Source organism: Oratosquilla oratoria, chromosome 3, assembly GCF_046742065.1.
Source record: "Oratosquilla oratoria isolate Oo_2021 chromosome 3, ASM4674206v1, whole genome shotgun sequence".
Lineage (NCBI taxonomy): Eukaryota > Metazoa > Arthropoda > Malacostraca > Stomatopoda > Squillidae > Oratosquilla > Oratosquilla oratoria.
The window spans coordinates 80,921,778-80,933,888 of record NC_134779.1 but is presented as its reverse complement, the minus strand read 5'-3'; the positions used below and the strand labels follow the sequence as shown (position 1 = coordinate 80,933,888).

The 12,111-nt window shown below is 40.2% G+C and overlaps 2 protein-coding genes across 2 annotated transcripts in view; one reads left to right on the top strand and one right to left on the bottom strand.

Annotated features, from left to right (window-relative positions):
• The window catches only part of LOC143019032 (uncharacterized), an 8,128-nt gene extending 854 nt beyond the window's left edge, over positions 1 to 7,274 (top strand). Inside the window, exons 3-5 of the mRNA XM_076174735.1 lie at positions 274 to 999; positions 4,855 to 4,880; positions 7,084 to 7,274. Of these exons, the coding sequence (XP_076030850.1) occupies positions 274 to 999; positions 4,855 to 4,880; positions 7,084 to 7,274 (943 nt within the window). The remainder of the gene's footprint in view (positions 1 to 273; positions 1,000 to 4,854; positions 4,881 to 7,083) is intronic.
• Positions 6,374 to 12,111, bottom strand: part of MsrA (methionine sulfoxide reductase A) — a 46,096-nt gene continuing 40,358 nt past the window's right edge. Inside the window, 1 exon segment of the mRNA XM_076182960.1 lies at positions 6,374 to 7,875. Within this exon segment, the coding sequence (XP_076039075.1) occupies positions 7,662 to 7,875 (214 nt within the window). The 3' untranslated portion in view covers positions 6,374 to 7,661.

Below are 12,111 nucleotides of genomic sequence, written 5' to 3'. Positions count from 1 at the left end.
TGTTACATACAACCATCTTCAGGCAGATAAAATGACAGGAAAAGGTCCATGTCAATTATGCTAAGGGGTTACAAGATGACAAGGCTTTATGGTTCTAGTGAGGTGGAATTAGGCGAGGTTGGAGTCAGATCATAATGACTGGGGGGGGGGGAGCTGGACAGTGAGGTGGAATTAGGAGAGGTTCGAGTCAGATCATAATGACTGGGGGTGGGGGGAGCCGGACAAGGTGTCCGTTGATGTTATATGTCATATTGTCGAGGGGAATTGCAACAGCCCAGACATCATAGTTCGACGAGCAGATAAGTCCTCAATATACGTAATACTGAACAAAGAAGACTACCTTTCCAAGCTTAACCTCATACTTTCCGACACCACAAAATTCAAGAAGATCTCCAATGACCCCACCAGCAAACTCAAAGTAAAGGTTAACAAACTAATCACAGCTAACAACGCAGCAATAGACCATCTACATACCCCCATCATCGGTGAATATTCCCCAGGCTACATCTACGGTAATGTCAAGACGCATAAACCTGACGCCCCTCTCCGACCTATCATCTCACAGGTCACCACCCCTACGTACCGTCTGGCCAAGCAAATCAATGGCATCATCACACCCTATATACCCAAGAAATACTCGTTAAGATCTATCGATGAGTTTTTTAGACATCCTTCACATTACAAAGCCCCAAGGAATCATGGCATCGCTCGATGTACAGTCCTTATTCTCCCACGTTCCATCCTTCCTACGATAAACATAATTATGGATAATGTTTACCACCACCCCCAACTGCCCCCTCCTAAAATTCCCGAGAATATCTTGAAGAAGTTGCTCATTGCTTGCACGACCGAAGCCCCTTTTAAGAGCCCAACAGGACATCTGTTCTACCAAATAGAAGGCGTCGCAATGGGTTCACCGTTAGGTTGTACCTTTGCAGAATTTTACATGTGCAACCTGGAAAACTCAGTACTTCAAAACCCTGATATAAGACCACACCTGTACTGCAGATATGTTGACAACATTTTCGTGGAAATTAGGAACAAATCCCACCTAAGAGATCTCCAACAAGCCATGGAATCTTCCTCAGTCCTGAACTTCACATATGAGCTTAACCTGCATCACAAAATCCCCTTCCTCGACGTCCTTGTGAATTCCCGAAATGACCGACATGAAACTAAAGTGTACAGGAAGGACACAGACATAGGACGATGCATGAATGCCGACAGTGAATGCCCCGATAGGTATAAACTGAGCATCATTCGAGCATATTTAAGACGTGCCTTTCGTAACTGTTCTTCTTGGGACTTACTTCACACAGAACTCTTGAGACTAAAACAGATACTCATCAATACTCAAACACTATCATAGACAAAGAAATCAACCTCTTTCTGACACGTACCCAAACTCAACAGGAACAAAAACCCCCACAGACTATGCACAAAATTTTCTATAAGAATCAAATGACACCCGCATATAAAACTGACGAAAGGGTCTTAAAAGAAATGATCACAAGGAATGTCACATGTATCAACCCACAAGAAAAATTAGCCATAATTATATACTACAAAAACACAACCGTCTCTAGCCTGTTTCTAAATAACCTGACAAAAGATAACAACACACTAAAGCAAGCAAATGTGGTATATCAATACTACTGCCCCGAAGAAGGTTGTAAACTTCTACCTAACATGAATTATATTGGTGTTACCACTACTTCACTTAGCCGAAGGCTCACAATGTATGCCCGCGATGGTAGCATACAGAAACATGACTCACTATCACAACAGAAATCCAACAAGACAAGACTTAGTTAACAATACCAAAATACTCAAACACTGTAACAATCACAAAAAACTACACATCCTGGAGAAAGTCTACATTTCACAACACACACCTATCATCAACATACAGACACATTACGCACCTTACTCTTAAACAAAGAATCCGTCACACCAGGACAAAATTCCCCTCGACAATATGACATATAACATCAACGGACACCTTGTCCAGCTCCCCCCCCCCCAGTCATTATGATCTGACTCGAACCTCTCCTAGTTCCACCTCACTGTCCAGCTCCCCCCCCAGTCATTATGATCTGACTCCAACCTCGCCTAATTCCATAATTCCACCTCACAAGAACCATAAAGCCTTGTCATCTTGTAACCCCTTAGCATAATTGACATGGACCTTTTCCTGTCATTTTATCTGCCTGAAGATGGTTGTATGTAACAACCGAAAGCTTGCAATTGTATTTATATAATTAGTCATTATACCATGGATCTCGGTAGACTTGTGTTTAATCTACCCCTGGACTATAAGAAATATATACATGTATATATACATATATATATATATATATTGACGAGTTAAACACCATATGAGGACGGAGCATTTATTTGTACGATGTTTCGCTTATTACAGCTTTTTCAATTACAAATAAAGGCTCCGTCCTCATATGGTGTTTAACTCGTCAGTCTTATCGGCAACTGCTACTTTCATATATATATATACACACACATATATATGTACAACACTGAATGGGTCCCAGTGACTAGAGATACATTTTTATCAACCATAATGCACTTTAATTCTAAACCATCAACATTGGAAGAACTGTGGAGGAACATGCAGAAATTGAAATGTGATATGCCAGAGGACTCGAACCAATGGCTAGCACATTACCAGTGCTTGTATTGACTTAACCACTACAACATCAAGAGAGATATAAGTTGAGCGCAACTTTTCTTACATATTTGTATGCTCCAGTTACATAAACATACACGAAAGTCTACGTTCAACCCATCTCCACTATGATAGTACAATTGGTAAGTATACAAACGCGGGAAAGTATTTGTACAACACTGAATGGGTCCCTGTGACTAGAAATACATTTCTATCAACCACAATGTACTTTAATTTTAAACCATCAACATCGGAAGAACCGTGGAGGTACATGCAGAAATTGAAACGTAATACGCCCGAGGACTCGAACCAATGGCTAGCACGTTACCAGTACGTGTAGGGACTTAACCACTACACCATCAAGAGAGATATAAGTTGAGTGCAACTTTTCTTACATATTTGTATGCTCGAGTTACACATACATGAAAGTCTGCATTCAACCCATCTTCACTATGATAATACAATTGGTAAGTATACGAAAGGAGTTAAAATTAGCCGAGATGAAGTGTTTGAGAAGCATAGCGAAGGGAGCCTTAGGAAGGGAAAGGAGTAGGGAAGAGAGACTGAATGGATAAGAGGGGAGGGTCGCCATTTAATGAAATGCTGTGGATAAGCCAGTTTTGGCTATTGGGCCCTTGTGTGAAGCTGGGTCTTGCTATATTGTTTCTGACCTGGGCAGTGGGTGAGAGGACAGGCATGGCCTTCATCCACAGGGAGCCAAGATGAAAGGAATAATATATGGATGTAGGGTGGTTCATGCCTTCGGTGGCCACCTTCCTTATAAGGGGGAAAAGGCCTTTTTGGTATATGTATGTACAGTACTCATAAGTACGCCTCGGCTGGTTACTTCCTTTGTGAAGGGAAAAAAGCCTCTCCATAGAACATATGAAAATAATAGGTACACAGTTGTGGGGCGAGGTAGTATGCGTGAGCAAAATTTGACGCAGCCTGAAGGGATTTCTCCCCGTCTTCTCCTTTTATGCATGGGGGGACGGAGAGGGGGGGTCGCCGATTTAATGAAGCGGCCTTGCTGTGTCTTGCGACACTGTTTCTGATCCAGGGCAGTGGACAAGGTGCAGGGATGACCCGTCATCCAAGAGGTGCTAAGATAAGAGGGAGGGTGAAGGGGTGTGGAGTGTATTCAGGGATGGAATGGGTGAGAATGATTTTATGCCTTTTCCTTTTTGGCTACCTCCCTTGTGAGGGGGAAAAGCCTTGGTATATGTATGTACACAGTTGTATGCATGAGCCCTCAGTCTAACTACCCATCTCCTTGGACCACACAAGCACAATGAAAAACATACATACATACATACATATACCAAGGGCTTTTTCTCCCTTATGAGGGAGGTAGCCAAAGTCAAATGCATAAATCCACTCCAGTTACTACACACAATAAGTACCCCACCAAAGTTCTTGTAAGGCTAGTATGGGTAAACCTAACTGAAAAACACAGCTTATTAATCATCTACAACCTGCACCATAAAATGCATCCATGCAAAAACACATTCACACTTAGATCCAAAATAAGCACTTCAATATCAATCACCAAACCCCTCCACATATTAGTCACACCGAAAAATCCTTAGCAAGAGAAACCTACCACACTAGCACAGCTGTTATCACACAGCATTAAAACAATACCTGGCCACATATATAAACTGCCCCAAATGCAACAATCATACAGAAGACCTCTAACACCTCACCTTGCACTGGCCCTTTGTAACCACAGAGAACACAAATTTCCTCCTAGAGTGACTTATGGGCAATTCCAGTGACTATTGCAAATTACCTCAAAGGTCTTCTGGAGGAGAGATTCTGGGGGCAATGGATCAATTTCCAGCATTACTGTTCTATCTGGTGGCCATAAGCACCCATGAGGTGGGGTGTGGGTCTCCCACCCCCTCAAAGGACTTTTTCTCTTTATTTCTAGGTAGTAACTGTTGTCTCTAAGTTTCATTAAGTGGAAAACCAACTGCCCCCACAGTGGTTGACAACAGTCCTCTGGATTGTTTGTCACTAGCTTCAAGTGGTAGATGGGGAGCAATTGCTGAGTGTCAGCTCTTCATGTATAAAAAGGTGCAATTATTATTTCTAATTGTCACTTGTGGAAAAAAAGGGCAAATAAGACCATTTTTTATGACCAACATTTATTCTTGTGTTGCTGACAGGACAAACTATGTGAAGACTGAAACAGGTAAGAGTGAATCCATTTCACTTCCTCCTCCAAACAATTGAGAACAACTTTCCTTTGGAAGATTCATAAAGGCCCATTCCTCCTCACCTGTTCCTATTCACAACCAAGATAAAACATTTACATACAAGGAGCAGACCCTAGCTGAATAGGGTATGGTACTACTAGTTCTTCTCTAATATTGAAATATAAAGGGGACTTTGAGACACAATTTCTTGATACAACACTAACCATGAATAACATCTGAAACCTTGGAGGTAAATGGTCAGGCCACAAAGATGGTACTGCATACCCAATATTCAAGCAGTCCAATAGAAAAACAAATCATCTGCATTCAACTCTGGAGTATTAAAGATAACTACTTCATACAGCTAAATATGAGCTATACATATTTCTGATTGTCCAAAATTATAATATTCAACAACTCTTGCTGCCAAGATCTGGCTACTATCACTTGAAATTCATACAAATCTTTCAAAACATCCCTTGTAAAAATACTTACTACTTTACGCATTACATAATAACATGGTACAATGAATTACCAAACTGTAATATAACTAATGTTGACAACCAAGAACCTTAGGATGGTGAGATGTCAAAGAACTCAAGTTTTACACAATACACACCTTTGTAGATGACTGAGAAAGAACACTAAGGGGGCATTATGAAAACTCAAGACTTTATTATGAATCTTATCATTCCAAGGTTCCTATATATAATCAAATAATGTAGTGTTTCTGAGGACCCAAAACCTTTAGAATCACAGAAAATAATAATAATGTACACTAAATTACATTTGCATTCTGGAAAAAAAATTAAATAAATAAAACACTTGTACAATATTTAGTTTCCAAAACTAAACAAATATACTGATGCACCTTTTTAGGACGGGGCTGACATGAAATGTTTGGGTAATGTCAACCTGCCATCATAACTCCTGACTCATTTCAACCAGATTTTAAGTCATTTCTATTGGTGTTTGAACACGAATTTCATCAAAAGAATGCTATTAAAAATCAGTGAGACAATTAGCTATGCAAATAGGCTGCTGATATGTGAGCTTGCTTTCCTTATTAAGGATGCAACAGACTGCTTTAAGTTAATACATTACATTCTCAGTTAAATCAATTACCTTGCACTCTGACACATGTTATCATAAAGAGAAAGAAAGGCATTCAATATTAAACAAGTATTAAAAGAACAATAAACCAATTTAATTGTACAGGGTGGACTAAAAGTTATAAAGCAGGAGAAAAGTAAATGCACGAGGTCAAGTCTATTTCAAATCTTTACACTGCTAGCCCTCACACACAAACCATATCAATCTTGGAAGTTGAGGGCTAACAATCTATAACATGTATATGTGTGTGTGTGTCTGTGTGTGTGTGTGTGTGTGTGTATATATATATATATATATATATATAATATATATATATATATGTATATATATATATATATGTATATGTATATATATATATATATATATATATATATAATATATATACACACACACACTAATAAGAACACGGGTATATGTGTTTACTTATGTAAAGTAGACCACTTTTTCCAAGTGGTCTACTTTGCATATATATATATATATACATATATATATATATACACACACACAACAAAATTTTCAAAGAATTATTTCATTCTGAGGTATGACTTTTGGAACACCCTGTATAAGTGATATGCTTTATCTAGCCATAACTCAAGGCTTGGTGGTGGTGGTGTAACACTATTGCAATAATTTGATTATAGAGGTAGTGGACTGCTGCTCTTGTGGTGGCAAGGCCTACAATCATGGCTTGTGTATGCTATGAGGCAGGAAATTGGAGTTTGGTTGAAAACGAGGATTCGTTCCAACAAAGTACTCTTGATGCATCGAGGTTTTTGCGGAAAAACTTTGTTACCTTAACCTTTCACAATCACTAAAATGGTTATGACAAGAGCCTGAAGAAATAAATGAAGGCACTCACACTCAGCACCAAAAAATAGACAACTTCAAGAGCACTTGCACTTACTTTGTATTTTTGCACTCAGATTTGTTTCCAGTTTTTCAAATACCCTTATCATAAACAAAATATTGCTGATGAATTTCACTTACATTTAATGTACATGGCGAATGGAAAGTGGATGAAATCTGTCCAACTAGAAACAATTCCTGAAATGCTAGTTAGTTACACAGTTTTACACCTTGGCACAGTGAAAGCTTGTCTACTAAAGCCAGATATGAAGGATCTGCCCCAAAAGAACACACAAGAGACTATTGCAAATATGTGTGCTTCATGTGTGAAGGCCTTGAATGATGGAAAGAAGATTCTTACACAAAATTATATAATCAATAACACAATTTTTTTGTATAATCATATCCTTAAACTAACAACAAAATATTGACAGTTCTTTACAGATAAAAATGTAAACTAGTACTTTAAATTTTTCTTTTAAATCATTTTAGATTTTTCACTATGTACAAACATAATTGGACCAAATAATTTTCAGAAATCGATGTTTTTAAATATTATTCACAAGCTCCCAAATCAACTAATGTTATGATCACAACAAATTATCCTTATGGCTATGTCTATCAACACTAAGTGAAAAACTTTCTACCAAAGAGAAACAAGACATTAAAATCCAGGTGCTGAATGAGCTATTTCCAACTAAATCCATCTGGAAAACAACTTTGAATTGATATGTACCTTTAACCATTTACCTCTCATTTTGACTTACACATCATATGTAACTTTCATGGTAAAAATTTGCTATTACCCCCATAAGAAATTACGAAACAATCTGTTTGCGAATGTAGTCAACCATCTTCTCTGTGATGCCCCATTTTCCATACTCAGCATTGAAGTTCTTCAGGGAACCAAACCTTCCGAGGTAACCATTAAGTCTTGCAGCAACGTGACTCTGAATTAATTCATCACCTGGATCAATATCTAGGGCATTGATGACATGTGGGTACTTCTGCAACATGTACTTCTGATGGTACCTGAAAATGAATTATGAATACTTTAATTCCTCAAAATTCAACTCAAACTGTTAGGTCTTTTAATATTTGTTGATTTAAACACCTTTAAATCCATTGGAAGCAAAGACTTTGGACAACAGAAGGAAACTCCAATACCTCTCTTCAAACAATTCATAACAACCACCCTCAACTACTCTTCCAAAACATGATTCCCAATAATCAGTAAAACAAACTATACAAAATAAATTTTGTCTATATAGCAAGGGCTTCTTCCCACTTATAAGGGAGGTAGCCAAGTCAAAGGTACACACCCATTCCCATCCATTCCACCACCCTTGTTTCCTTCTTATCTTTACTCCTCATGGATGGGTCATCCATATCTCAGCCCACACCAGATGCAATGCATGAAGACAAAGCATAGACTAATAGGATGCATCAAAACTACCCCAATAGGATACCTGTACACTAAAGCCAAAATCCTCCCCATAGAATACCATATGAAAAGGATAATACAGTTCTAGGCAAGAGCCCTAAATTCCACTAATCCATTTCATTACAACAAATGGACACAACCAGCTGAACAACAAAACCACCCCAAAAGCTTGCTACTCAAAATTAAACAACCTACCACCAATAACAGATACATCCGCATAAAAACACATTCACAAGCAGATCACTAACCAAACTCATACACAGACCTTCACACTCAATACTTCAACACAACCAGTTATCAACCCCATAGAAATGTCCACTATCAAGAAGTACAAACCACACTGGCAAACTTGTATTCAAAATATCATTCAGCATAAAAACATATAAACACAAAATAGGCCAGGCCACAAGTCAATCTGCTCTACATACAATCCCTACATACAAGACACTGAACACCTCATCCTATAATGCCCCACACTAACAATTCCAAGACAACAACCAATATTTCTCCCCTGAGTGACTTATGGACAAACAGTGGCCTTAGATGATTAACTGGGAACTTATCCCCTTTAAAAAAAAATTGCCCAATTCAATAAATGTATATACTAAAGGAGAAGAAAGATGGATGTGCTGGCATTGAGTGAAACTAATTAGAGAGGGAGGGGCAAATGTAAGTTTGGGAGTGTAGTTGGGAGGTTCTCAGGAGTGAAGAGAGGTTGAGGAAGAGAAGGGGTGGCTATACTAGTAAGTGAAGAGATAGGTGTATAGTGGAGTGGAAGGAGGTTTCTTCAAGGTTAATGTGGATGAAGGTGAAACTGGAAAGGGAGATGTGGGTTTTTGTAAGTGGATATGTTGTCTTGCGACACTGCTGACCCAGAGCAGTGGACAAGATGTAGGGGTGACCAGTCATCCAGGAGGTGCCAAGATAAAAGGGAAGGAAGAGGGTAGAGGGGAGTGGAGTATGTTGGGGATAAGAAGGATGGGAGTGGTTTTATGCTGTGTTTTTTGGCTACCTGCCTTGTAAAGGGGAAAAAGCATTTGGTATATGTATGTATATACTAAAGGCGTCTCCCTGGTATGTCAACAACCCTGACACAGAGGGACTGAATTACAGACACAGCTTGACTCACTGACTCACTGACACTCAAACCCTCTACACCCCCTCCTCTCATAACATCACCTTCTGTTTCCCCTGTTTAACCCCAACAACTTCTTGGAAGGTGGTCAGAGCCAATCTGATCACCTTCCAATTTTCATCACCAAAGCATAATACACCCCATTTTACCACACTAATCACAAGAGTGAACTAGGAAGCTTTCTCTGATGAGACAGAGCAACACTTTGAGACATTGCACAGTACACCAATCAGAGACATAGACTGCTGTGCACACCTTCCAAACAACCATACAAAATGCAGATACGAAATACATCCCCAGAAGCAAAAGAAAATCACACAACCCAAATTCCACATCAGAAATCCATGGCTTCATCAAACACCACAACACGCTCAAACATGCCACCCCCACACCTATTCCTCAGAACATAATAGAACAAATACAAACATTTAACATCAACATCTACAATAAAATACATACATACATATACCAAGGCTTTTTCCCCCTTACAAGGGAGGTAGCCAAAAAGGAAAAGGCATAAAATCATTCCCACCCATTCCATCCCTGAATACACTCCACACCCCTCCACCCTCCCTCTTATCTTAGCACCTCCTGAATGACGGGTCATCCCTGCACCTTGTCCACTGCCCTGGGTCAGAAGCAGTGTCGCAAGACACAGCACATCCACAGCAAGGCCGCTTCATTAAATTGGCGACCCCCCTCTCCGTCCCCCCATGCATAAAAGGAGAAGTCGAGGAGAAATCCCTTCGGGCTGCGTCAAATTTTGCTCAAACATACTACCTCACCCCCCATCCCCCCGTCCATTCCACCTCATGCATCACAGCATCATCCATATACAACCATTCTCCATTCACCCCTGTCTTCTGTCCTCTCCCGTCCTTCCTCAACAGACATTCCCCTCTTCCCCAAAGTCCCTTCACCCCATCCATCCACCTCATCCTAGGACGTCCCCTCATGTTCATTCCCTCCACATCTGCCTTCCATACCTCTTTTACTAGTCTTTCTTCACTCATTCTTTCCATGTGTCTAAACCACCCTAATACTCTTTCATCAACCCTATCTCCCAACTCCCTTTCCACCCCTGTTCTCCTCATCTCCTCATTTCTCACTCTATCTAGCCTAGTAACCCCTATCATACTTCTCAGACACCTCATCTCAAACACATTCAAACTCCTTCTCTCTTCCTCTCTTATGTTCCATGTTTCTGCCCTATACAGTGCTGTTGGCACAATCACTCCTTCATACAGTCTCCTCTAAGCATCCATTCCTCATTACACTCTTTAATCCACCAAGGCATTTACTCGCTTCTCTCAATCTACATTCTACCTCCACCTTCACTCCACCTTTTCCTGCCACATTTGCACCAAAGTATCTAAAACTATCCACTTCCTCCAGTCGCTCTCCCTTAATGCTCACTTCCAGTCTACTGCCACTTTCACCCCTTGTACATCTCATCACCTTACTTTTACCCACATTTATCTTTAGCTTTCTTCTATCACATACTCTCCCAAACTCTGTCACCAACTTCCTCAATCCCTCCTCCGATCCTGCCACAAGCGCAGTGTCATCCGCAAACAATAGCTGGCTCACCTCCCACTTTTCTCCATTTTCTTTAACCATCTCCAATCCCTGACCCACTACCCTTGCATTTACCTCTCGCACTACCCCATCCATGTATAAGTTGAACAGCCAGGGCGACATAACGCATCCTTGACAAAGTCCCACCTTTACCTCGAACCACTTACTCTCTCCATTTCTAATCTTGACACAAGCTCTACTACTCTCATAAAAACTCTTGACAGCTCCTAGAAGCTTTCCTCCTATCCCGTATATCTGCATAACCTCCCACAGTGCCTTTCTGTCTACCCTATCATAAGCCTTTTCCAGATCCATAAAAGCCCAAAAAACATCCTTCCCCTTTCCTATAGCTTTCTCACATATCTGTCTCACCACAAAGATCTGATCTACGCAACCTCTACCTGTCCTAAATCCACACTGTTCCTCACCAATTACTCCCTCTGTTCCTCTCCTAATCCTCTCAATCAAGATCCTCCCATAAGCCTTCCCAACTACACTTAACAAGCTAATCCCTCTGAAACTACTACATTCACACTTGTCCCCTTTTCCCTTGTAAAGTGGAACTATACAGGCACTCCTCCAGTCCTCCGGCACTCTACCCTCTCTCCAGCAAACATTAAATAACCTCACCAGCCAGTCCACCAGCACAGTACCTCCTTTTTTTTTTTTTAGACATTCTGCATGGCATCCATCCAGACCAGGTGCCTTACCTGCTTTCATCATCTTAACAACTGCCTTCACTTCATCCTTCCTTATTTCTCCTCCATTTTCCTCACTCATCACTCTCATTTTCTTAGCATTTCCCACTGCAGCTATCTTTCCCTCCCTATCCTCCTTCACATTTAGCAACTCCCTAAAATATTCTGCCCATCTTCCCCTTACTGCCTTCTCTTCCATTATCATCTCTCCATCTGCACCTTTTACCTTTTCTTCTCTACTTGATTCGCCTCCTCTTCCTCTCTTAATTTCTTTCCGAAACATCTTTTTATTACTTTCAAAATTTTCTGTCATACTCTTACCCCATTTCACATCTGCTCTCCTCTTTGCCTCCTTTACCTTTTGCTTTACTTCTCTTTTCTTTTCTTTGTACCTCTCATATGACTCCCTCGTC